The 27,189-nt window shown below is 42.6% G+C and overlaps 2 protein-coding genes across 4 annotated transcripts; both read right to left on the bottom strand.

Moving 5' to 3' along the window:
• Positions 1-8,088: 8,088 nt before the first annotated feature.
• LOC113025516 (uncharacterized) lies at positions 8,089-21,167 on the bottom strand. 3 transcript variants are annotated; one of them, XR_003272807.1, is made up of 2 exons: positions 12,239-21,167; positions 8,089-12,045 (listed from the first exon to the last, which is right to left on the bottom strand). XR_003272807.1 is itself a non-coding variant. In XM_026173351.1 (2 exons), the coding sequence occupies exon 2, from the start codon at positions 18,540-18,542 to the stop codon at positions 12,582-12,584; it is 5,961 nt and encodes a 1,986-aa protein (XP_026029136.1). In that variant the 5' UTR covers positions 18,543-19,363; positions 19,557-21,167; the 3' UTR covers positions 11,989-12,581. The 3 variants fall into 3 exon arrangements, 2 of the variants coding, with proteins under 2 accessions (XP_026029136.1, XP_026029137.1); XM_026173351.1 differs by having other exon boundaries at positions 11,989-19,363; positions 19,557-21,167; XM_026173352.1 differs by having other exon boundaries at positions 11,989-19,363; positions 19,880-21,167.
• An 80-nt stretch (positions 21,168-21,247) lies between these two features.
• Positions 21,248-26,366, bottom strand: spout1 (SPOUT domain containing methyltransferase 1). The gene is made up of 12 exons (XM_026173369.1): positions 26,208-26,366; positions 26,077-26,116; positions 23,347-23,460; positions 23,110-23,269; positions 22,924-23,013; positions 22,787-22,836; positions 22,512-22,642; positions 22,332-22,404; positions 22,139-22,237; positions 21,921-22,023; positions 21,623-21,770; positions 21,248-21,509 (listed from the first exon to the last, which is right to left on the bottom strand). Exons 1-12 carry the CDS (start codon positions 26,253-26,255, stop codon positions 21,438-21,440), a joined length of 1,128 nt encoding a protein of 375 aa, XP_026029154.1. The 5' UTR covers positions 26,256-26,366; the 3' UTR covers positions 21,248-21,437.
• Positions 26,367-27,189: the final 823 nt, after the last annotated feature.

The raw sequence follows: 27,189 nt of genomic DNA, 5'->3' as shown, positions 1-27,189 counted from the left end.
GAGACCCTTCAAAATCTCATTCAACTTACTCTTATTTCAACTACTTCCACATACGTTGACCTAGAGCCACCATTTAAACTTTAAAACGAAGCCAAGACATTCAACTTGTATTTATCTTTTCAATATCTATTATACTTTTTCTTCAGCCCCAGTTTAAGTTTCATGCTTTTTTTCACCCGTTTCAGAGTTTATAATGGGTGTGTATGGGACAGAATGTTGGAGGTTAGAGTGAGACAGCTCAACTGCTAGAGTGGGAGCAGGGGGAATTTTTATCTTGAAATCTTCTCTTTAAACTGCTGCTGTGTCCACATTGTTGGCTCTACAGGTATGATTTTGCCCTCAAAACGTAGCCACTGCTGTCCTCTTTCATCCAATGTTGTTATTATTGTAGTATATATTATGGTTCTTTCATAAATGTCACCAATGCACAGCCACCTCCCTCCAACTCTTCCATAGAGTCCAATGTTAAAATAGATCCCCAAATTTTTCTGAAAATCAGAAGTACAGGCTGTCTTTACACTGTCACCACATCCATATAATAAACTCCAAAGGCATGAAAATCTTAAAATCTTATGTTTCAACTGCTGCTGTGTGCACAGTGTTTGCTCTACAGCCACCATTTTACCCTCAAAACGTAGCCATCGTTGTTGTCTTTCCAACAGTGTGTATTTCAAAGCTCAGCGATGTAAACTTTTTGAACTGTGTGGATCCAAGTGGAGAGATAACCCTCTAACTGACCCATAGACATACATTGTATGTTCAGTCAGGAGTTTGTTTCAACAGCAGGAAAGACCCCACTTTTTTAATTGCTCCTGTAGCCAAATGTTTGACAGCAGGAACATGAAGAACACACTGTTGTATGGAACAAATCCTCAGGACACCATTTGAAAATGATTTTGATGGGAGTTAGGGTCTTGGATTTAGAAGCAGTTGTTCAACAGGTGCACCGAAGCAGATTTGACAGGGTTTTGCCACAGAGTAATAGTAAGTCAGTAGTTAGACCTGGACAACTGATTGGTGGATTTGTTTTCAGCAAACAGGTGGTTCAGATCTGGGCATTTGGAGTCAGTTGATGACTTTTAGAATCATCTTTTCTTTTTTTTTTTTTTTTTGAAACGATGATTTATTGATTTTGTCAGAACAACACGAACAGCAACAAGTCAGCACAGCCAAGCACAAAAAAAAAACAAAAAAAACCAAAAAAAAAACAAAGCAAATGCAGGTATATGAGTTACCAGTACACACGCCTGGGACAAAATATGTAAAGCGTTTCACATTCGAAGTCAAGGGAAACAATAAATAAAAAATAAAAAAAAGGGGGGGAAAACACAGACATTAATCAGTGTGTTTAAAAACAAACTGCGAGTCCCCTTTATGTAATAGCACAGTAAGGTCATGAGGTAGGTGATCAAGCAGAGGCTGCCATATGCTACAGAATGCATTACAATTGCCCTTTATGATGGCACTGAGGCGCTCCATCGGCAGCACCCTGAGCAGTTCTCTGTACCACTGTGTAACAGTAGGAGGCCGTCTCTGAATCCATTGAAACAGTACACATCGCCTCGCCAAATGTAAAAGTTTACTTAACAAAAGCATCTGTACAGAAGACAGAGAGAGCCCTTCTATAGATAGACCCAGAACGAACAGCATAGGGTTCAGTGGGATCGTTCGGTGGAAAATAGAGCAAAGCTCTATAGCAATATTCTTCCAAAATCTAGTAATTAAAGGACATTGCCATATGCAGTGGTAATAGGTCCCTACAGCCGTATTGCACTTCACACAAAGAGCAGAAATCTGAGGGTGAATTTTATTTAGGAACTCCGGCGTACGCTGTAGTCTATGTAAGATTCTGTACTGGCTTTCCTTTAGTCTGTTACAGGGAAACAATTTCATGGCAGATCTGAAAGTTTTGGACCATGCTTCCGCACCAACCTGAGCTTCGAGGTCGGTTTCCCACCGAACCCTGGCCTTATCAGTGGTTATAAAGTTCAAAGACAACAATTTCCCATAACAAAGAGAAATAAATTTCTTTTTTGTAGTCATTTCCTCGTTAACTTTGAGAAGAAAGCTTTCAACAGGGTTCAAAACTGGTTGATTGGCTGGAAATTTAAGGGAGTTCACATAATGCCTTACTTGCAGGAATCCAAAGAAGTGTTTCTGTGGTAAATTATACTTAACTTGAACTTGATTAAAGGCCATAAAACTACCCCTTTCGAACAGATCACAAATAAATCTTATACCTTTGGAATACCAATCATCAAATATATTAACGCCAATACCCGGGGGGAAAGCTTTATTCCTAGTTAGAGGCTGCAGTGCACTAGAGAAACCTCTTCTTCCGACGTGGGCAGTAATATCACGCCAAACCTTTAAAGTGGGCATCAAGACGGAATTAGTTCTGACACCAAGAGGGAGGTCCGCCAGGTCAGTGGATAAGAGACTAAGAGGTGAGAGAGGGTCACAGCACCAGGCATCTACCGATGGTTCGCCCCGGTGAAGGAAGGAATGTAACCACCCTGAGATTATTTGTGCATGGCAAGCCCAGTAGTAATATAAAAAGTTAGGCAGTGCCTGACCCCCCTCATCCGTGGGCAGTTGTAAAATCTGTATCTTTAGTCTAGATTTCTTCCCACGCCATATGAATTTAGAAAGACATCCCTCAATCTCTATGAATGTTTTTCTGTTGATCCTGAGAGGCAACATTTGAATGGGGTATAATATTCTGGGTAGCACATTCATCTTGATTAAACTTATTCTACCCGTCCAAGACAGGGGGAGGTCAAACCACCTATTGAGGTCATTCTTGATTGAGGCCACAATCGGCTTGAAGTTCAACTTGTACAACTCCGCTGTGTCTGCGGACACCCTGATACCTAAATATGTGAAACCCGTGGTCGACCACCTGAAAGGGAAATTAGGAGGAGCGTCCCACCTCCCCCCGTCACCCAGTGGCAAAGCTTCAGATTTATCATAATTTATCTTATACCCTGAGAAGAGGCCAAATTGGTTGATGATATGTGTCAGTGCAGGAATAGAAGTTTCTGGCTTAGTGAGAAAGAGCAACACGTCATCTGCATAAAGGGAAATCCTGTATTCAGTATTCGACAAGGTCACCCCACAGATCTCAGGATCAGTTCTTATAGCCTCTGCCAGTGGCTCCAAAGCAAGTGCAAACAACAGGGGAGAGAGGGGGCATCCTTGCCGCGTTCCCCTACCCAGTGGGAAGACATCCGAGACCGAGCCATTAACCAAGACCCTTGCAGCTGGGGCCCCATACAGCAGTTTGACCCACTTGACAAATTCAGATCCCAAACCAAACCTGTCCAAAACATCAAATAGATATTCCCACTCCACCCGATCAAATGCTTTCTCAGCATCCAGAGAGATCGCAAGAGCCCTATAATTGGTGTTCTGAGAGAACTGCGCAACATTTATGAGTCGGTGGACATTGGAGCGGGAGTATCTATTCTTGACGAATCCCGTCTGGTCAGGCTTTATCAGAACCGGCAGAACCTCCTCCAAACGTCTGGATAAAATTTTGGACAGAATCTTACAATCCACACTAAGTAGACTTATAGGTCTGTAGGATGTACACAGATCCGCGGGTTTATCCTTCTTTAAGATCAGGGATATATGGGCAAGGTTTAGGGTGGGTGGAAGCACGCCCCTCTCAAGAGATTCTGTATACATTCCCAACAAAGGACCCGCCACATGTTTGGCCATTTTTTTATAAAACTCTGGCCCAAACCCATCAGGGCCCGGAGCCTTCCCGCTCTGTAAGGATTTAATTGCATCCAAGACCTCCTGCACCCTGATAGGGCTGCAAAGATCCAATCGACTTTCCTCTGACAGTATAGGGAGGTTAACAGTGTCAAGAAACAGTTTCCTGGCGTCTACAGTATTTTGACACTCAGGGGAATATAAGTCTTGATAGAACTCTTTCATTATTTTGCTGATAAGTTTAGCCTCAAACTGTAAAACACCTGCCTTATCTTTTAGAGAGGGTATTGCATAAGAGCCCCGTTTCCCTTGGGCAAGTCGGGCGAGCAAGCGTCCAGGTTTGTTGCCTGATTCAAATAATCTATGCTTCGCATAGAATATTGCAGTTTCCGCTTTCTGAGTTAACAGTTGGTCCAGGGCCGATCTAGCTGCATCCAACTTCCGAAGCACAGAAATAGACGAGGATTTCTTAAACTCCCTCTCCAAGTCAGTGATATCGCGTTCAAGCACTAATTGTTTGGCTAAGTTGCTCTTCTTTTTTGCCGAGGTAAAAGAGATAACGGAGCCCCTGAGAAATGCCTTACCCGCCTCCCATAGAGTAGAAGCACTAACCCCCGGTAAGTCATTTGTAGAAAGATAGAGTTCCCACTGATCTTCTAAATACTTTACAAATTTAGGGTCACTAAGGAGAGCTGGGTTTAGCCGCCAATGTCTAGACGAAGGGTCATAGTAAGGTTGTGATAGCTCCATTGAAACTGATGAGTGGTCCGAAAGCGCACATGTGCGGATCAAACAGCCCCGAGTTCTGTCAAGGACAGATCCAGAAACAAACATGTAGTCAATTCTGGAAAAGGAAAAATGGGGGCGTGAGAAAAATGTGAAGTCCTTCACATGTGGATTACAAACTCTCCAAGCATCAAAGAGACCAAGATCTGAACAGAGGTCCGTTGTAGCCTTTGCCATTTTTGAAGATGGTTGAGATTTTGGTGGATTATAATCAGTTTCAGGATTCAAGCCACAGTTAAAATCCCCACCAATTATTACGTGGTTCGGACACACAGGGGAGGTTTTTGCCAGAAAATTTGAATAGAACGACCTATCAAAAGTATTTGGTGCATAAACACTTCCCAATAGAATTAATTCCCCATATAGAAGCCCAGTAATCAAAATAAATCGTCCGTCCGTATCCCTTACAATAGTATGTAGCGTGAATGGTAGATTTTTATGGACCAATATTGCGACGCCTCTACTTTTAGAGTTAAAGGAAGAATAATAAATTTGTCCCACCCAATCACGTTTGAGTTTTAGGTGTTCGGAATCTGTGAGGTGAGTCTCTTGCAGTAATGCAATCTGCACTCTATCTTTTTTGAGTAAGGAAATTATCTTGCGCCTCTTAATGACGTGGTTAATTCCCTTGACATTAAGAGTAATAATTTTAGTGTTACTCATTGCAAAAGTAATCTGTCATTGGACAAGAATCGTCAACCCAAGGCAAACAGAAAGAGCCATCATAATAAAAGACATGTGAAAGACTTAACCCATGGCCTGAACCGGCCGTGCTGACATGAACAAAACCATCACAAAAAGATGGCAAAGGAACCTTCACCCACACAACAAATTGCATACAATAACAGAATTAAGATAAACGTCAAGGTATCACGGACTAAAAACAGACAAACAAGAAACAAACAAAAATGAAAATGCCACCCACCGGGTGGTGTCACAAGCCCAGTGCAGCCAAAAGAAGTTTCACTCCACGGGAGAGAAGGAGAGAGAAGACAAGAAAAAGAGAAAAAACAAAACAAAGCAAAACCCCGCCCCCGCTCCCCAAACCTGAATGGAATCGGGTTACTGTCAGTTGTGAATCAAAATTAGAGACTGAGTAAACAATTAGGCTATTTTCCCCGTTAAACCGTCTCTGCCTCCTCAAACTGCGTTAAACGCTGCGGACTCAGGCGTCTAATGACACGGTCCCAGTTAAGTCCGGCAGTGCCACAGTTTGTACGGGGCAAGCATCTATTAATCCAGCGCATTGATGAAACTTTGTGCATCTTTAGGCGATTCAAACTTGTGCTCATTGCCATTGTAAGTCAGCACAAGCGTCGCTGGATAGCGCATCCTAAAGCGGATGCCCTTGTCGATTAAGGCACGGCAAGAAGCATTAAATCCCCGTCGTTTCTCACGGATCGCGTAGGAGAAATCCTGATGTATGAAGATCCGCTGCCCGTCGTGGTGGAGTTCGGGGGCCGCTTTCACTGCAGCCATAATCCGCTGTTTATCTCCGGAGTTGTGGAGCTTGATGATCACCGGCCTGGGGTGAGCACCCCGCGGGCCGAGGCCCCGGTGTGCGCGGTCAACTTTAATGCGGGCTTTACCCGCGGAGCTGTGTCTCAGCCCGAGTGTGGCAGGCAGCCAAGCCTCAAAAAACTGAGTAGGGCTCTCACCCTCCGCACCTTCTTTCAGGTTAATGATGCGAATATTGTCGTGCCTGCTGCGGTTCTCTAAGTCGTCCAAACCTTTTGCCATAACCTTAATCCTCCCCTCCGCTTCAGCCAGCCTCCCCGCGAGGTCAGTCACCCCATCTTCCATATCTGAGATTCTCTGCTCTGCCTCCGTGACGCGTTTGGAGACGTTTTCCAGCGAGGACGAAATTTTCTCCAGTGTCCCCGACAGTGCAGACAGTTTTTGGTCAATTACCTCACTGATGCTATCGGTCACCTCACGGACGAGAGTTGCGGTGTCCACCGGGGGCGAGGGCTGGTCGCCCATTGCTACTAGCATGTCAGTTTGGCTAGCATTGTTCATCACGACGGCCGTGGTCTTTCGAGATTGTATCTTCGTCTGCTTCGACATTATTTAACTTCCAAAAAGCGTATTTAGGACTGCTGAGTATTCCCAAAGCTCTCAGTCACTAGTTTAGGTAAAAATATAGACAGTAGTGCGCATTACACTGTGATAAGTACAGGTGGGAGCGGGAGCACAGTGAAAGCACGTCTTCTAGCCTACCATATTCACCGGAACTCCAGAATCATCTTTTCTGACTAGATCATTAAAACCTACAGCTAGTGATGGCCAAATGAAGTTTTCTGAAGCACTGAAGCTTGTATTGAAAAACGGTTCATTACTCAACACAGTGCTCTCTGGTGGCATCTGGTGGCCAAAAATATGAAGAGCAGCTTGAATCCCCACCAAGAAATTTTGTTCCACTCTGCCATGGCCAAACCTGTTCCTTTTCGTGGAGATAATTTCTCCTGCCTTAAGGAAAATCCCTTCACATGGAACAGAAGAGCCTGGAGTGCATAAAAACTGGTAGTTATATAGTCTACCTGGGCCCCACAAACTATCAGCTAGAGAATAAATCAATTAAATTGCTGCACATTTTGCAAACTAACAGTTTAAGATTATTTAAAAAATAAAATATATCTTTTTATAACATTAAATGTAAAGAGTCATTTTAAGTTTTCCCCGTTTCCAGATAAAATAAACACTCACAAAACAAAGGCAAACAACAAGAACACAAAGCTGGAAAACCCACCTGATTGACCAAAATCAACTCAATATACTCCCACACGACAGAAACTCCTCTAGTCCTCGCTGGCTCCAAATCTCTCAGTAGAAATATCAGTGGTTTGCTATCTGCCACCATCAAAACACTCCACAAATCCCGCGAATGATTCACTTCCTTATAAACCGAAGCACTTGGGTTCTAAATGAAGCTTCGGACATCACTGATCTCGTGACTCTGGCCAAACGAATCAAGCTTCGACACAGTGCTTCTAGCAGTGTGTTGATTTTTTTGACACACGCACCGGAGCATCAGCTTCAAGAGGGCCATCACTACCTACAGCATTGATCTTTCTGTAGTGGATTCTCACACATTTCAGTGATTTGGTGATTAAAAGAATATGAACTTTTAATATTCATTCAGATGTTTTCTGACTCTAAATTTTCTTTTGCCATTTCTCAGGTTAAAAAAAGTTGAACTGAATCTGATGTCGGGAGCCACTCCAGTGTGTCCTGTGTGTTGTGAAACCCCAATGAGTTCCTACGGCGTACAGACAGCCGCTCTGTGATCATCTTCTGGGGACCTCCGTACACGATAAGAAAAGATCCCAAAGCAGCCTTTTATGGATCGAGAGTCAACATGACCTACAGAGACATCTCCTAATTTACTGTCACCCCGAGCAAGATGCTCACATTTGATGATCTTTTCCTAAGAGAGACAGGATGTGACCGGTGAGTATCAAGTGTGTTGACAAAATGTCTTTTCTTATTCTTCTTGTTGGCGACTTTCAAGCCTTTGAGTCACCGAGCAGCTGAATAGGGGAATAATGTTGACGCGCCCGCTGTTTAAAACGTTAGTCAAAGTTCCAAGTTAAAACTCCTTTATTTGTTATCAAATCCTTAAAATCCGTAGAAAAACAGTGATCAAAAACATTCCAAGCTTGAGCGGTCAGCAAAAGTCGACTTCCCCCATCACCCACTCATTCACAAAATTTCCCTCGGGCCGTGAACAGGTGATATAGCAATCACTATTACAGACACCACGTGACCCAAAGCTACGCCTATCCATAACATTCCGGCCCCTAATTATTACATTTTTACAGTAATAATTACACATCCAACACCACAACTCACAACACACACTTCATCATATCACAGACACCCAGTGAGACAACATAACATACTCAAAAAGTCCACCAAAGTTATTTTCTCATGTCTTCTCTTCTGTCTGCACATGGTCAGTCAGTCATAGGCCAGAGGTTACCAGCACTTAGCCTAAATATAGTCAGTCTGTAATGTACATCTCATAACATTAAAGTCAATTCAAAGTTAGTTATGTCACACTGTGTCAAAATGTCATAATCATGGGTCAGAAGTCTCCTGAAGAAGGCATATCTTTGTGATGGGTCTGCACACATGGCTGGTTGGGGTCTTAATCCAGACCTGACGCACAAGCCCCTTTTCATCTGGTGCAGCTCCGGTGACTCTCCCAATGATCCAGGAACCACGAGGTGCAGAATCATCCACTATAAGGACCACATCTCCGGGAACGAAGTTGCGTTTAATCCTTCCCCATTTCTGGCGCTCTAATTCTGTGACTGGGACTCTCTTTGCATATCCTCTAGATATAAGATCTGTCATGAAGGCAGTGTAGTCTTTGTGAAAGTCTTTATCTCTGATGAACCTTTTCTTCAAACCTAAGGCTCGTTGCTCAATTGCACGGTTGTCAGGCATTCTTATGTCTCGGTCTTTTAGTGGCAGGGCAATGCTGTAGTGCCAATCCCCCAAAGTCACCGTCTTGCTGGCCAATTCCAGGAACTTCAAGTCTTCCTTTGACAGCCCCATCTGTTCATCATTGCTGCTCTCAGGAAAATCCATCTTGAACTGCTGTTTCCATAGCTTGTCCAGTGTGACAGCAGAAACTCTGTTGGCGGTAACTGTTGCCAAACATCCTGGCCTTCCACAGCATTCTCGATTAAGTGGCCCATTCACAGTCCAGCCGAGCACAGTCCTAATGGCAAAGGGTCCATCACCTACACTCCGGATGACCTCCAAAGGTTCTAGAGCTCTGGGCATATTCATGCCAATCAAAAGCTCAACATTGGCCTTAATTTCTGGCAAATGAACGTGCTTCAAATGTGGCCAGTCATCCAGGTCCTGTTGATTTGGGATGTTACCAGTATCTACAGGCATTTTATGCTGAGTGAAGAGGTTAGGCATATCACAGTACATGTCACTGTCCAATCCAGCAACTTCAAGTTCAGGTACAATGAAACTGTCCACCACTTTCTCCTGTCCCATGGTGCGCAGGAGAATCTTTGTCTTCCTCCCAGCAATATTCAGCTTGTCCATAAGACCCACTGTACAAAAGGATGCTGAACTCCCATGGTCCAGAAAGGCATACGTTTCCACTATTCTTTGACCTCTCTTTGATTTTACTTTAACTGGCACAATGGCAAGCTTACAGTCCTGTTCACCAGCCCCAGTAAGACCACTAGTCTGGATCGTAACAGGAATGTTATCTGCCTCATTATTAGGTTTGACTTCATTCTTCTCTTTGTGGTGGATATGGAGTATACTTGCATGTCGGAGGCCACAGATTTTACATGAAAGGCGTTTTCTGCATTCTTTGCTTATGTGCCCAGTACACAAACAGCCAAAACAAATGCGGTTCTTTTTAAGAAAAGAAATCTTCTCATCATGAGGTTTCCTATCAAGCAGAGCACATGACTCCAGTGTGTGTCCGCCTTTGCAGAAAAAACAAGCCTTCACAGTGCTGTGACGATCTTGAGCCTCTATCTGATTCTGTCTCTCGACGTCAGAGACTGTTGTGGCGAAGCTACTTCCTTTAGCTTTTAGATGTGGAGAACATTTCCCTCCATTGCTGCCCTTGGCTGCTAGATGTGTTGCTGGAACGTCACATAGATTTCCAAAGATGGGATCTGTTACAATTTTAACTTGACGCTCAAGGAAGGAAACAATGTCAATGAATGCGGCTCTGCGATGTTGCCTCTCCTGAATGTCATATGCTACTGTTCGCCATTTGTCTTTTAACTTATATGGCAGTCTTCTAATCACAGCAAGCATATTGGCAGGTGTATTTAATTCAGAGAGATCATTAATCTCTTCCATTGCATTGCAGCATCCACGTAAGAACAAACAATATGCCTGAAGAGCTTTTCCATCTTCCGATCTAATCAGTGGCCATGAGTGAACTTTGTTCAAATAGGCAGATGCAATCACATGTCCATTCCCAAAGTGCTCATACAGCAGAGTCTTTGCCTTTACATATCCAGCACTTCCAGACATATGTTGGCAGCTTTTAACAAGTTCATTGGGCTGCCCCTTGGTGTACTGTGCAAGATAATGCAGGCAGTCACCAGCATCGCCAGTCTTTGCTTCTATGACCTGTTCAAACGAGCGCATAAAGGCCTGAAAATGTAAAGGGTCACCATCAAAGGTTTGAATCTCCCTTTTGGGCAGTGAAGAAAGACTTTGCTGATGGACCAACATACAAGTTAATTCATTTTGTTTTTCCATAATGGACAACAGATTTTCATTGGCTACTGGAAGAGCAGCTTGTAGCTTAGGCAAAGGTGGAATTGATCCAAAAGCATCAGAAGGCCCCATAAAAGCTGGTGCAGGCCTTTCCCTTTTGATATTCTGTTGCACTGTTTTGCACTCTGCATTCCCAGTGATTGCATTTCCTTTTGTAAGCGTCTGAGGAACAAAAGTCTCTGCATCCGCATTAAGAATTTCAAGGCTGTTTCCCTTTGTTTTAAAATATGATTCCATTCCATTAGATTTCCGTGAAGCGACGCTCCGCATAGCGGATCCAGTTCTCAGCACGTTCACCTTTGCAACAGTTGCAGCTATATCTGCTTCAAGCTGAAGTTGTTCTTTCTTTCTCCTCCATTGTTCCTCTTGTTCTTCAAGAGAGTGTTTTTCTTTCAGCATATGTTGACGTGCAAGCAAGGCGGCCATTTCAGCTTCTGCCCTGAGACATGCAGATGAAGTAGATGATACTCTTGAGCTTGACCTACTGCCTTGATTTGACACACTGTCGGATGGCAACACGTCATCATTAACATCATTCTGAGGATTAAGAGATAATTGTGGTTCTTTTCCAGTGTGCTCTCGAACCTCCACTTCTCCTCCCAGGGAAGTTTCCTGTGACTGTGCCTTGTCAGATGATGGCCTCCCTGAATGTTTATCAGTTTCAGAAAGCCATATGTTAACATCCTCCATAAACCCTTTATTGTATTTAGAGATGCTTGAGAACCATGTATTTTGTTTATCTTTCTCATCAAATGAGATTAGAGAAAGTAAAGATTCATGCAATGCACTGGCATCCTTAAACAGGTGTGTTAACTCATCAAACTGTTTTTTGACTTGTGAATGATTTTTATCATCTTTCATTAGCTCTTTAAGAGACATAATAACACTTTTCATTTTGTTTACATGCCTTTTCCGATCTGTTTGGATGGTTTCAATTTTGTTTGCAAGAGCTTTCTCAGTGAGGGAAGTTATTCTTTTATCCTTTTCAGTTTTTCCAACAACAGATGCAGCCTGTGATCCACTCATTTTAAGCATTCAACATAAGCAGCATGCCAAAATCCAAAACAAAGGCAACAGCAATTCCTTCAAACTCAGTTGAACGCCTGCAGAGCCACAACTCACACACACCAAATCCAACAGCAAACGTTGTAGCATTCCAGCCGGACTTTATTCAGACGATGCACTCAATGATCATTACGGATGGACCATGGTGGGGTATTCCAACCCATTTATTCACAAATTGCCATAGACACATCGTAAGAGCTGTAATCATAACATAAAACAAATAAACATTCACTTGATATAACCACGTTTCTGTTATGCTAATCAATTCACAGAAAAGGCACAGGAGGTGCTAGCATCAGCCTGCTAGATCGCTCATAAACTTATTAACAATCAAGTAATACATTTACAAATTGTCCGAAATGTAAACAACAAGTACAACACACAAACATACCTGTTCGCCTTCCAGCTAGATGCTAATTTTAAGATGGATGGAAAACGATAACCTTCTCATTTAATCCTTTCTGCGGCAAGCAGTTGCGGTACGATCTTCCTTCCCGGAAGTTGCCCGTTACGAATTTCAAAATAAGAGTTTAATCTATATTATAAGGTATAATTCGTTCAGGGATTTAACTATTTGAAAAATATCAAATAAACAAATAATCTGGGTCATTTACACTCCCACCAAATCATTAGTGTTCAAAAACATAACTCCATAAACATAGGAAGAAAGAACACAATGATTTCATAATACAAATAATGACCAAACAACAGAAGCATAGTATGCAAGGAATGGACTAGTCACCTTCCAACAATAAGACTAGTTTTTGAACTGGCCGTTCGAGCACTGACCGCTTAGTAAGACGTTCACCATTTTTGCCAAGTTTCCTGTCACCTAGACAGAGCTTCACTCTCCTAACCAGTCCATCTCTGTCCATTGTAGTCTCTACGACTCTTCCCAACCTCCATTCATTTCTGGGCAAGTCTTCATCCTTCATTATGACTATATCCCCGATCTGCAGGTTTCTCTTTGGGGTGTGCCAGCGTTGTCTAAAGGCAATGTTGGCTAAGTACTCTTTCTGCCAACGGCTCCAGAACTGCTCGGCCAAATATTGTACGTGGCGCCATCTCTTTCTCGCATACATATCTTCCCTTATGAACTTGCCGGGGGGAGGAAGGGCCATGGTAGGCTTCAGGGTAAGTAAGTGGTTTGGTGTCAGTGGCTCAAGACTGTTGGGATCATGTAGGTTTTCAATAGTGAGAGGACGACTATTAACTATCGTCATTGCTTCATAGAAGAATGCTCGGAGGGAAGCATCAGGTAGGTTTCCAGGTGAGAGTCCAAGGGTCGCGTTGAGAACACTCCTGACTGTTCTAATTTGACGCTCCCACACTCCACCAACATGACTTGATCCAGGAGCATTTAGGATGAAGTCACACTGCTTCTTAGAAAGGAAGTTCGTCAGTTTATCACCATCTAATTCCGTGAGGGCTTCCTGCAGTTCATTCTTGGCTCCTAGGAAGTTACTGCCTTGGTCAGATTTGATCTGGCGTACGGCTCCACGTATAGCAATGAAGCAGCGCAGTCCAATTATGAATGAGTCTGTAGATAGATCCTCCAGCATTTCAATATGGATGGCTCTGGAGGAGAAGCAGGTGAAAAGGAGACCATATCGTTTTCGCACACTACGTCCTTGCTTGCTATAGAAGGGTCCAAAGCAATCCATTCCACAGTAGGTAAAGGGTGGAGATGGATTTACTCGCTCTGGAGGGAGATCGGCCATTTTCTGTTCTTCTGTCCGTCTCCGAAGCTTCCGACAAACTACACATCGGCGAAGATAGGATGCAACCGTCCTGCCAATTCCTGGTATCCAGTAACCTCTTGTCCTAATTGCACTGAGAGTCATCCCCTTGCCTTGATGTTTGACTTCTTCATGACAGTATGCTATGATCATCCTTGTAACATGATGTTCCTTTGGAATGATGGTAGGGTGTTTAACTGAGAGAGGAAGGTTTGAATCACGGAGTCGACCTCCCACCTTAATCACACCATTGTTGTCCAAGAAGGGGTTGAGGTGATGTAGCTTGTTATGAGGTGGCAGCTGACAACCTTTCTTCAGTAGCCGCACTTCCTCCGAATATGTTTGTCTCTGCAGATCTTTGATGATGAGGCGCTCGGCTTCTTCTCTTTCCTGCACTGTAGAGAGGCCGATTGACTTATCCTTGTTGATCCTTCGAAGAATGCGAGCCACTGCACAGATGGCACGAGTCCAGGATGAGAACTTTGCCAGCCGATAAGTAAGAGAATCTTGTTCTACAGTTTCCGTGTTTAGAGTCCGTGTTTCCTTAACTTCTGGATCTCCGACTGACAGTTCCGGAGCCACCTCTTCTGAGAGGTCAACTCCCTTTTCCCATAGAAATGCAGGGCCGGTAAACCAGTCCGATGATATTAGCTCATGGACAAAACAACCTCTAGAAGCACGATCCGCAGGATTCTGGTCAGTAGGGACGTATCTCCATTGCCTTTGATCCGTGTAGAGATGTATCTTCTGGATACGGTTGGCTACGAATGTATGAAAACGTCGAGCCTCATTATTGATGTACCCTAGTACAACCTTGGAATCGGTCCAAAAATGCTCTTCAATGTCCGCATATCCAAGTTCTTCCTTCAAAACATTGCTGGTTTTCACAGAGATGACTGCAGCCGTCAACTCTAATCTTGGGATCGTGGTGACCTTTGTTGGGGCGACGCGAGATTTGGCCATGACTAAAGCACAGTGGATGTCTCCTTCTTCATTGCTAAGCCTCAGATATGAACACTGTCCATAGCCAGTAGTGCTTGCGTCGGAGAAGTGATGTAACTCACGTTTAATAACCCTTCCGAAATCTGCCGGGGCATAACTTCGGGGTATATTTATCCTCTCCAAGTTGTTGAGGTCGTTTTTCCATTTCTCCCACCGTGGACGAAGTTCGTTGGTTAGAGGGTCATCCCAACCTGTTCCATGGCAGCACATCTGCTGCAGCACTTCCTTTCCAATGAGCAAAAAGGGGGCTATGAGACCCAAGGGATCGTACAGGGATGCAACAATGGACAATATGCCTCGACGTGTTGCAGGCTGTTCCTTAAGGTTGGTGCTGATCTTCAGGCAGTCTGATTCGACGTGCCATTGGATACCCAACGCTCTCTCTGAAGGTAAGTTATCAAAGGCAAGGTTGAGGTCTTTAATGTCTGATGCACGTTCAGTTGCTGGTATGCTTACCAGGACAGCTTTGTCATTGGACACAAACTTGTGGAGCCTAAGACCACCCAGGGCACAAAGTTTTCTGGCTTCTTCTGCTAACTTGATAGCCTTCTCTGAGCTGTCTGTACTTGTGACTCCATCGTCGACATAGAAATTTCTCAGAATGAACTGAGAGCCTAATGGGTACCGGTCTTTATTTTCTGTAGCCAAATGCTTCAATCCGTAGTTTGCACAGCCAGGCGATGACGCTGCGCCAAAGATATGCACCCTCATACGGTATTCTTGGGGCTGTGCACCGAGATCTCCTTTCTTCCACCAAAGGAAGCGCAGGTAATCCTGGTCTGACTTCTTCACATGAAATTGGTGAAACATTTTCTCTATGTCGCACATCAATGCAGTGGAGTGCAACCGGAAGCGAAGAAGTACACCGTTGAGATTGTTCATCAGGTCAGGACCAGTGAGCAGATGATCATTCAAACTGGTTCCCTTGTACTTGGCAGAGCAGTCGAACACCACGCGCAGTTTGCCTGGCTTCTTGTCGTGGAATACACCGTGATGAGGTATGTACCATTTTTCGCCCTCTTTCCCATCATCGTGGACTTCCTCTGCATCACCCCTTTCTATGACCTCCTCCATGAACTTGATATACTGTTCTTTGTACCCTTCATCCTTTAACAGCTTCCTCTTTAGATGGCTCAGACGTATGACTGCAAGCTGTTTGTTGTCAGGTAAGGTAGGTCTCTCCTTAAAGGGCAACGGCATCTCGTAGTGACCTAGACTGTTCTTTTCGATGTGGTTCTTGAGTTTGTCCAGGAACAGGATGTCCTCCTGAGACACTGGTTTGCCGTCTTCCTTAGCATCCTTAAAGTCAGACTCTAGAATGCGAATGGCATCTGCCGGAGTGACTGGTGGGAGCTCCCTGACTGCAACTCGGAAGCACTGTCCCGCCGTACTTGAGGTGTCGGGGCATGTCGACGTACCACCAACTATGCTCCATCCTAAGTCGGTACGAATTGCATAAGGCTCATCGTCTCCTCCCGTTATGACGTCTCTTGGTGCCATTGCTCGTGCGCAGTTATAGCCTATCAATAAACCAACCTCACAGTCCTGTAGAGGTGGAATCTCTTCTATGACCTTGGAGAGATGATTCCACCTTTTAGCTGTCTCGCATGTTGGGATATGGGCTCTGTTTACTGGTATGCAATCCTTGGTATAAGCAGGAGGAAGGTCGATGAGGAGGGAAGAGCGATAACCCCGAACACAAAGCCCTGAGACTCTTTGGCTCTTTACGATCACGTCGCGTCCAATCATCGTAGTTAACTTCAGCTTAACTGGACAGGAATCTGCCTTTAATACATCACTCAGTTCCTGGTCAACAAACGTCGTGTCGCTTTGCGTGTCCAGCAAGGCGTAAACCAGTTTCTCAGTTCCTGTATCCTTTTTTGACACCCACACAGGCACAATCATTGATGTGTTAGTTGGCTGTCCGGTAATCACTGACATTGAAGTTGCAGCAGCCTCCGTTTGGCCGGCATTGCTCAGGATAGTGGTTTCCTGTGGCAGAACTCTTTCCTTCTTTAAATAGTTGTCATCGTGTAAACAAGTGGGATGTTTACCCTTGCACGTGTTGCATGAGTGTCGATGTCGACAGTCTTTTGCACTATGTCCAGGTTTGGTGCAGCCATAGCAGAGCTTATGTTCTCTGACAAAATCTCGACGCTCCTCCAGAGTTTTAGCAATAAACTTGGGACATCCATGTAGTCTGTGTTGATTATTTTGACAGAAGGCACAAGGAGACCTTTCCTTTCCTTTAACTGGCTTGAGCCTCTCAGTGTCAGCCTCAGTCTGTGTGTTTAGAACGCTTGCCTTGTTCCTCTTAGGGTCTCTGCTGCCTTGTTTTGCAGTGCTCGACTCAGAGCTGCGGAGGGCATAAGCTGAGGTGATTGGATTGCAAGCAATCTCTGCCTCTGTCGCCATAAATGCGGCGAAGTCCTTAAAACTGGGGAATTCCTTATTGCCCTTTAAGGCTTCAGTAACCTTCCTGTTCCAGTGAGATGCTATCCACTCTGGTAGTTTAAGGATTAGCTTCTTATTCTCTTCACAGTCGTTCAGTATTTCGAGGCTCTTCACATGTGTCATTGCATCTTGGCAAGCGTTTAAGAAATCTGAGAAGTCTCTTAATCCTTCTGCATCTCTTGGTTGGATCTTTGGCCAATCTGTGAGCTTATCTCTGAAGGCTTTCTGTATAATAAAGGTTTGGCCATATCTGTTATCCAGTTTGTTCCACGCATCCTTATAAGCGTCGCTGTCATTCCTATAGAAAGTTCCTTCTAATGTTTTACGAGCTGGGCCGCCTACATACTTCCTCAAGTAATAAAGTTTGTCTGCTGGGGAGATGGCCTTTTTGTCAATAAGTGACATGAATGAAGTTTTCCACTCGATGAACTGAATGGGGTCCCCACTAAATACAGACGGCTCTGGAACTGGAAGTCTATTTAGAGCCATACTGTCTTGTAGGGCTTGGGCAAGGGATGACACGTTTAGGTCGGGTGGCGATGCTGTGACGGTGGGAGTTGGAGGGTTGATAGCAGGGGGAACATGATGGTTTCCCACTGAACTATTAGAGGAATGGAGACTGCCTTCCTGCGAGGCTACCTGGCTGTAGACTTGCAGTTTGGCCCGAGCGGCCCTCAAATTCTTTTCTGCTTGGAGGCGTTCAAGTCTGCGCTTTTCTACTTCCATTTTTCTGTGCTGTTCCTCTATCTTCTCCATTTGTCTCTCTTCTTCCAGCAACCCTTCAAATTCGACTTCCTTAGCAGCTAGCTCTGCTGCTGCATCCGCCTGTTTGAGTGTTAGAGTAGTGCCTTTGTGACTACGGATTGACTTTGTCACTCTAGATGCAGTGGATCCATAGATGGAGCGTGCGTAGCTGTTCTTAAGCAGCTCCCTGAGACGGCAATGTACTTGTTCTGCATCATAATCACCATCGAGATCTGACATTCTCTCGTAGGTAACTTTCATAATTTCGGCTGTAACTGCCTCACAACTGTCAACGTGACGTCTTAATTCTGGAGAAGGTGTAATGTGACTTCGTATTTCAAGGTAAGTGTTTAACACAGTTTCTTTCTCTTTCTCCAAAGAATCCATCAAAGATGCCAGCTCGCCTTTACTAATGTCTGACTTGAGCTGCTCTCTTGACTCTCGGGCTCGAATCTTCCATCTTTCGTACGTTGAGATGAACTTTCTTTCCCTTTTTCTTGCTTCCTCCTGTTGCATTTCGAGCGCCTTTGGAGTTGGGAATTTTGTTCGAGTGGAACGTCGGAGGCCTTCCTTAAGCTCACCTTGTAAGTTGTTCAACGTTTCTTCTCTGCGTTGAATTTCCTTCTCCAAAAGTTCTATTTCCGTAGTTTCTGATGTGTCTTCAAGAGACGCCTTAAGCCCTTTGATTTTATTCTGCAGGTCGACTATCTGATGCTCTAGTTCTGTTTGTGAGGAGGGAGTCTCCATTTCCTTCATGTTTATGTTATTTACTTATCTAATTTGCAGGCTTTAGTTAATGAGCTGCTTGTGGTTACTATAACTTACAGGCTGCATTAACAGAAGGGAGGAGAATCTTTGCACTTTAAACCAAGTTGAAGTAGAAGCGGATAACCAACACAACATTGAGAAGAAATGTATAAAATAATGAATGCAACCTGCTAGCTGTTGCAAACTGATGTGGTAAAGTAAACCTCTTATGCTAAACACAGATCAATACACCATTACTATTGTACAGTTACAAATTGAACTAAATGCCCCTCTTTCACCCCCTTTTGGGTCAGTAGAAAGAATGATAATGATATACAGTAGTGGTGGTAAATACCAATAAACAAAATTACTTCACTTGTTATTACTTCATGTCCGTTGTGTCTTAATGCAGCAGATGTCCACAGTAGTTGACGACCTTCTCTCTCCCTTTAACCACCACTGATGAGAATGAATGTCCTTTCCTTGTCGATTAGAATGAAATGTTCCATACCTTTTCTGACCGTCACATCAAACCATTAAGCCAGCTGCATGATGATTATAAAGTCTCTGTCTAGAAGACCCATAGAATGGCACTGAGTTGCTCCGTGAAATGTCTTGTCAATCCCAGACGAATAGCAACACAGCTCCGTGACTCGTCCTCGTGGTTCCGTGGTGCAGGATGGCAGCAGGATGATGCGGGGGATCAGCTCTTACTGTAGCATTCCAGCCGGACTTTATTCAGACGATGCACTCAATGATCATTACGGATGGACCATGGTGGGGTATTCCAACCCATTTATTCACAAATTGCCATAGACACATCGTAAGAGCTGTAATCATAACATAAAACAAATAAACATTCACTTGATATAACCACGTTTCTGTTATGCTAATCAATTCACAGAAAAGGCACAGGAGGTGCTAGCATCAGCCTGCTAGATCGCTCATAAACTTATTAACAATCAAGTAATACATTTACAAATTGTCCGAAATGTAAACAACAAGTACAACACACAAACATACCTGTTCGCCTTCCAGCTAGATGCTAATTTTAAGATGGATGGAAAACGATAACCTTCTCATTTAATCCTTTCTGCGGCAAGCAGTTGCGGTACGATCTTCCTTCCCGGAAGTTGCCCGTTACGAATTTCAAAATAAGAGTTTAATCTATATTATAAGGTATAATTCGTTCAGGGATTTAACTATTTGAAAAATATCAAATAAACAAATAATCTGGGTCATTTACAAACGTAGCGGTGGGCGTGTCACAAAAACATCTTCGTATGGTCAGAATCCAAACTGCGTTCAAACAAACAATACGCAGCACAAAAACACAGTTTACATACCACCGTCGTCTTCTCCTTATCTGTCGGTCTAGCCGCTTTTACGGGTGTAGTGGCGGCGGTGTGTGGGCTCGCATCGGCGTTTATTCAGCGCTGATTGCGGGACGGTCCATTGCCGTCGCACTTTTTGCTGACAAATGTTGGCGACTTTCAAGCCTTTGAGTCGCCGAGCAGCTGAATAGGGGAATAATGTTGACGCGCCCGCTGTTTAAAACGTTAGTCAAAGTTCCAAGTTAAAACTCCTTTATTTGTTATCAAATCCTTAAAATCCGTAGAAAAACAGTGATCAAAAACATTCCAAGCTTGAGCGGTCAGCAAAAGTCGACTTCCCCCATCACCCACTCATTCACAAAATTTCCCTCGGGCCGTGAACAGGTGATATAGCAATCACTATTACAGACACCACGTGACCCAAAGCTACGCCTATCCATAACACTGTTCTTTTGGAGGCGATGGAGGTCCGTTATAGTCATTTGTACCTTGCTCAGGAGTACCTCAGGATAGCCGTTCAGTGGATTCGAACCTCCAACTTTCAATCATGGGGTGACCACTCTACCTACTGAACTAACCCTGCCCCCGGAATTGTGTCCACCCCCAGTGGACCCACTAATTGTGTGGCATTTAAACCTTTTTAACTCAATGTCACGCTACATGCAGCTTTAGTTCAATTCATCCACAGTATGCATCGCAGTCGTGGTATGGATACGTTTTTCGATCTTTGGCCTGGACCAGATAAAGTCAACTTTCAGTTTCATTCAGGTCCCATTTTTTAAAACTGTTATAATAAACTTGTAAGTAGAAATATTTTACTACAGGAACATCACGCTCAGTTTACATTGTTGGGTGTATATAGCCTGCTTTGATATCAAGTATGTCGAACCAGCGAAAGATGTTTAAACAACATGTTTTAAAGACACATTTAATCCCATTTAATATTGAAATTTGTGCAAGTTTAAAAAGAAAATGTCATTTTCTTTACTACACAATAAAAACAAATTTTTCTGTAGTAAAAACCACAAATCTGTCAGCACATAAATGTGGTAAATTACAGAAATGGGCCTGCTAGTTCACTGCCTAAAAAAAATCTCCCCCAGTGGACCCACTGTAAATAAATACAAAATTCTATATAGAGAGGTTTTTCACTATGGTTTAATAACTATTGGTTGTCTGTTACTTAATTATTTAGGAGTAGTGTGAATTGCAATGTTGGAGGTCTATATCATTAGGAAACCCTTTAAAATCTATGAAAATACAGTTGAAAGTTCAAAATCTGTTAATAAACAGTTTGTTCCCATTTGTTTGTCCATGATGGTCTCTGCACTGTTTTTCATGAAATAGATTTGTACTGCTGACACAAAACACACCAGTTCATGCATCTGAATAGTATTTATGGTTCAATATGTGCAATTTCTTGAAGCAACGGGGATAATAAACATCAGACAACATTAGCAGATCTATTGCTGACTGCATTCAATGCAAAAATTGGGTGAAATATTCTTACAGAAGGCAATGCTAAATGCTCCAGATCTGGACATTAAAACATTTTTGTGTTATTGTATCCTCAACTCTCTAATGAAGCACTACTGCTGGTGATCTTCGGCCGCAGGGCCGCCATGGAAATTAAGATGGCCTCCTGGTGACAGGAAGAAGGAAACAAATAAAAACACAGTCAAGCTGCAAAAGTGTTTATTATGGTTTATAATTTGAAAAATGCTTTTCAAACAAATTTTGAATAACTGGTCTCACCTCGGTACGAATGGTCCTGCTGCCCTGACCGGGGCAAGTGTTGAGGTAAAGGTCAAATAAAACACTGGGGTCAGTTACATCCAGCTTTTGGTCGGCATCTAAACTGGCCTCCAATCCCTGAAGACCTCCAAAAACGACCAAGAGATGTCTGCACAGTTAAAAAATAAATAAATAAAACAACCTCCGAGAGGATGTATTCAGAGACACTTGTTCTACCGCCCTAATGCTTACCAAATTTAACATATTCTGAATGTTAAGTTTGCACGCTAACGGTTAAAGGCCGCTTCAAGCAACTTACTTGAATGGCGTCAGTGATGCCTGGTCCGCATTGCTGCCTCTTTCTGATGTACCAATAGTCAAATCATATCCTCCTTTAAAGGGGCTTTCAGTAAAAACTGCACCTGCAGGAACGGGAAATAGACAAGAGTGTGGATAAAGCAGTGGTTGGCAGTAGTCGTTGACACAGACTGCAAATGAATGCAAAGCACAATGTTGAGAGTTAAATGGGAAACCTACTGAGACAAGATGCCAGACGAACACTGTAGCCCCAATAATAACCACCTTCAGTCCTGGGCACGTGAGGAGCCACGACAACACCTTTATATGCTTTGCCTTCTGCAGACAGTTTCACAGATAGATGGACCCAAACTTAACTGATGTGCTAAAAAAAAATAAAAAAGAACCTTGAGATTCTGGTGAAGAAAAGTACCTGGATTTTGTGTCTTGCTGAGCCGTACTGTGACTCGTAGTCCAGGCTGCAGCTGCTTATCAATCTGAACTTCCTGTGGGACCAGGAAAGTGAACATCGTTCAGTTTATATTCTTAGATAATTACCAATAAATAAAGAGTACACTAACAACAGCTGTGCTCCCAGTGCAGAATAGCTCACCTTTCTCATTCCACAGTCGACAAACGACCCTTTATTGTGTTTGGTAGGCCTGTCGACCACGACGCCTTCCCTGTAGTCAGATTCCTCGTCTATCCTCATGTGGTGAGGACTGTCTAGAGGGTTAAGCAAACCTACCAGAGAGAGAGGGAGAAAAAGATTCCTGATTGATGATCATGAAAATCATGAAATATTTCACACCGTATTAAATTTCAGACTCATCACAAGAACAGCTGTTTATCAGGTTGTTGTTTTTCTTCCATTTGTTACTAAGTTACCTGCGTACTGTAAATCTTGATGCTTTGGGAAGAAGGCCTTGCGCAGATATCTGATGGAGAAGAAAAGCTGGACTATCAAAAGAGATAAAATGTACTGATCAAATCAATAATGGTGATCTGATTTTCTCCAAACTTACTGTGGACATTCTAGATACTGAAGTATTCTGGCAAGTTGAATGCAACCGTGTCCCCTCTTCCCAACACCGCTAAACTCGCCCTCCACACTCCTGTGAAACACAAACAAAAAGCAAACTCCTTTCCATTAGCTGTCATGTGGGTCAAGGCATATTTAATCTGCAAGTGGGCACTCTATGAAAACGTACTTGACATCTTCCCCTCGTTCATCAAACACTACGATCTCATCAACAGAGAAAACAACGCAGGCGCGGGCGATCTGTCCGGCCAGGTACGTGCGAAGTTCAGGAGACTGAGCATTATCCAGGATAGACCCCGGCAGAGCCAGACTCACCGTGTAAGCCCGACCTGAGAGAAAAACAGATTAGTAATTATAGCACTCATCACCTATTACATAGGAAAAATCAACGGTATAATGTTGTTACCTTTTTTGCTCTGGCTCAGTTCAGTTTCTGCTTTCTCAGCAGCCTCTTGCTGTTTCTGTTTTTCTAGTCGATTGATCAGCTTGGCCTCTTTCCTTTGCTTCTTAGCCTCCTTTACTGGTATTCAGGAAGAATCATTGACATTTACAAAAAAAAAAGAGCTCATTTCTAAATAATCACTGTGAATACCTAAATCTTAATTATCTGGACAGAAGTACTGGGCCACCTATAGGTTACATTTACATGACCTACTTGGTCATGGAAGCTCCCAGCACAGTGCTTACGCTGATGTTAATGGTTTGAAACTTTACAGTTACTTGGTCAGTGGTGTTGTTTTACACAGTATGCACCTCAGCACCTGGTGACCCCACTCTGTAGCTTTAAAAGTGAGTTGCTGTGGTTCCTAAATGCTCCCACTTTGCAATAACACCACTCACAGCTGACCCTCTAGGAGGGAAGAGATCTAGGAAGCAGAGGTGTGGACTCGAGTCACATGACTTGGACTCGAGTCAGACTCGAGTCATTAATTTTATGACTTTAGACTTGACTTGAAAAAATGTTCTAAGACTTGTGACTTGACTTGGACTTTTACACCAATGACTTGGGACTTGAATTGGACTTGAACCGGTTTACTTGAAAAGACTTGATATTTTACCCCAAATATAAAATTTAACATGCATATTATATGGAGATTGAAAATGTGACGTCATTCACGGGTAGAACCGCAAAGGATTCTGGGAACTCGTGGCAAGCGGTACTAGCGCACGCAGGCTTTCAATTAAAATCAGTCACACAGTGATAAAAAGTAACACAAAAATGTCAAGAAGCTGTTGTATTATTAACTGCAATAGCCGGTCGCATGACAGCCACGGGAAGCCGACGGGTAAAGAGATCGGTTGTTATCGGATTACGTCGTTGAAGAGAAATTGTTCGAGCCATGTTTCCGAAGTAACAAAGAGGCGACGGATGGCCTGGATTGCAGCCATTCAAAGATCAAATATAACGTCCTAGAACACTCCAGCTCACAGGTTAGTCTGCTCCAAGCATTTACACAAAGGTCAGTCTGCTGTTGTAGTTAATGCGTCATTTTTCTTAACATAATTGGTGATATAGGTTACAAGCAAGTCTGGCGCTGAACAGAAATTGTCGCGCTATGCTCCTTTATTTATTGTGCATAAATAGTAAATTGTCCTGACACAATATTGCGTTTCGCTTCTGTTATTATGGTACACTGACAAAAACATATACTTTTATTCACAGGATAAAACAGGTTTTTTGTATCACTAATTGCCCAGTACGATTACAGCATACAATATTGTTGTCACTGCTACATTTCTGTGATGCTACCAGAAATTATTTCCACTACTAATTAATTACCGTTGAGCTCAAAGGTTATATTAATAAACGGTTAACGAATGTGTATTTATGACGACAATTTGTGAGACTGGTAAACTTATGATACGTACGATGGTCTTTCGTTCTACACGGTGCATTTCAAGGTCCTGCACCCATCCGTCGGTAAACTGTACCTGGGCTTGTTGCAGTGACCGGAAGTTACTAAACTTCATGAGTGTGTGCACTCACTCCAAGAACCGTATAATTATAAATATGCATATAAATATGCTAAGATGAGATAGCTGACTTCATCTAACTAGCAAATGTTTTCCAGGCTACGTTGGTGATACAGTTTTTTTTAATGTGTATGATATTTTTGTCATGCGATTTTAAAGCCGGTCCTACAACCGCATCCAAGAATAACATGCAGCTTATCTCAGAACTGTCGGTGAAAATTATTCTTGGAGCTAGGTTTAATTGAGCTGCATTTTAAAGAGGTGCAATTTCACAATTTGTGTATATTTTCTAAGTTCACTATTTTGTATGTGTTGAGAAAAACAGATTTTAAAATTACATGGTCTAATATTTACATTTAGCATATAACTGCAACATTATTTTTTCGTTTGTTTTTTTTAAAGACTCGAAAGGACTTGAAATTCAAAGTTTCAGACTTGTGACTTGACTCGGACTTTTACACCAGTGACTTGAGACTCGACTCTGACTTGCCTGACATTACTTGAGACTTGACTTGAGACTTGAGGATAAAGACTTGAGACTTACTTGAGACTTGCAAAACAATGACTTGGTCCCACCTCTGCTAGGAAGTCTTTAAAACATCCTGTTCTTTCACAAATGTTTGCAAAAACGGGTTGGTTATTTACACTTTTGGCAATGGTGCTGAATAAATGGCCCAACAGTTTTGTCCATAATGTATATATAAATACAGAATATATGTTTCCACTATAATTGTATATTGTAAAACAAAGTATTTTGATTAATAGTTAAGACGAACATGCTACATTTTATATTGTGTTTTAATAAACTCCCTCTTCCGGTTTTCGACTGCTGAGCAGACTTACATTGTTATGTGCTTTTTTTATCAATAAAGAAATCTGCATTAAGCATGTTGTCAATACATGACAAACCTTAAAATGGATATGCACATTAATTCTCACAAAAATAAAGTTTTTTCTTTCTTTCTTTTTCTGTTTTAATGTCCAAAACAGCCGTATAGTATTGGCAGGGATGCAGCTAAAAAAATGCAGCAACCCCGGTTCGAATCCGGGTCACGGCATTGTGAAACAATGTCACGGCAGATGAGTTTCTTTTCGACTATGTAAGAAAAATATGTGGCTAAAAACCTGTTAGCTACATGCAGCTAGTTAGCTGTTTACTCACTTTCCGCTTTCCTTTTCTTCCAGTCCACCTTCTCGACTGGCTGCAAACACGAACAAAGGACAGAAAAGGGGTGTAAATAAAGACACGCATCAGTGGTTTTGTTTGTTTTAAGTGTCAAACAGTAACAATACCTGAGAAGACCCAAGATTGGGTCGCTTCACTGCAAAGCTAGAAGACATATTCAAGCGTCGATGTACCAACACGTGAACAGTCTTTACTTCCAGGTCATGTTCTGCGTTGCCCGCAAAGCACTTCCGGGAAGTTAACCACGTGACGATCCAGTTGTGCTTCTCATGCTACAGTCACTGCCTACAACCGCCTTAATTTTGACCTTATATAAATTATTATAAAACACCACTCTCTGTACAAATAATATATATTTAAAAAATATATAAAACATTTAAAATGATAAAATATTAGATCATTTCCCGTGGGGGTAAAAAAGTAAAAATTTACATCCATAAATTTGTAATTCTTAGCAACTAATGGTGTCTTAAATTTGACTGATTCTAGCTATTTAAATAAGCTGTTATTAAAACTGCTATTAAATATAAACTGGATCAAAAAGCATCTCAGAAATCTCATATCTTCATTTGGAGCTACATTATTCAGAAATTCCCAATTAACCTCTCCACTTTCCATAAACAAGTACTTTTCCCCCTTTATAAGTCAGCTGTTCAACAATGTTAGTTAATTTTGCAGGTACAGAGCGTTCCGAAACAGATACAACATACCGATAATCCCAGAGGAGATCCGTATTGATTTTGATGCCAAGTCATCTGGTTTGTCACTGTTTGTTGGAAACAACCATAGCTCAGATGCTATTTTCTTCATTTATACATGTGTGTAAACTTGCTTGTAATAAATAGAAGCCACGGTATTAAAAACACTTATTTCTGTAACGGCAAGGTGCAGCCCAAATTACTGTGGCATGTGCAAAGTCCAGCATGATGCCGTGTCTTTGAAGAAACAATTTAAGAATGTGTCTTTAGGCACAAAATCAGCATAAATACCAAAGGTAACACAGTGCATACAAACCTTATTGAAGATGACAAACACTTTACAGTGCAAAAACATGTATATTATAAAATTGTAAGTGCTTTATGCTGATAT

The sequence above is a fragment of the Astatotilapia calliptera genome, chromosome 7, assembly GCF_900246225.1.
Source record: "Astatotilapia calliptera chromosome 7, fAstCal1.2, whole genome shotgun sequence".
Lineage (NCBI taxonomy): Eukaryota > Metazoa > Chordata > Actinopteri > Cichliformes > Cichlidae > Astatotilapia > Astatotilapia calliptera.
This window is presented reverse-complemented; position numbering and strand designations above follow the sequence as displayed.

Bases quoted from the DNA above. Each gene is read 5' to 3' on its own strand.
- LOC113025516 (XM_026173351.1), bottom strand. From the start codon at position 18,542: ATGAAGGAAATGGAGACTCCCTCCTCACAAACAGAACTAGAGCATCAG.
- spout1 (XM_026173369.1), bottom strand. From the start codon at position 26,255: ATGTCTTCTAGCTTTGCAGTGAAGCGACCCAATCTTGGGTCTTCTCAG. The intron at 23,270-23,346 runs GTAACAACATTA...TTTTTCTCTCAG, and splicing joins ACTGAGCCAGAGCAAAAAAG to GTCGGGCTTACACGGTGAGT. The intron at 22,024-22,138 runs GTAGGTTTCCCA...CCGTTCCTGCAG, and splicing joins TCGTCTGGCATCTTGTCTCA to GTGCAGTTTTTACTGAAAGC.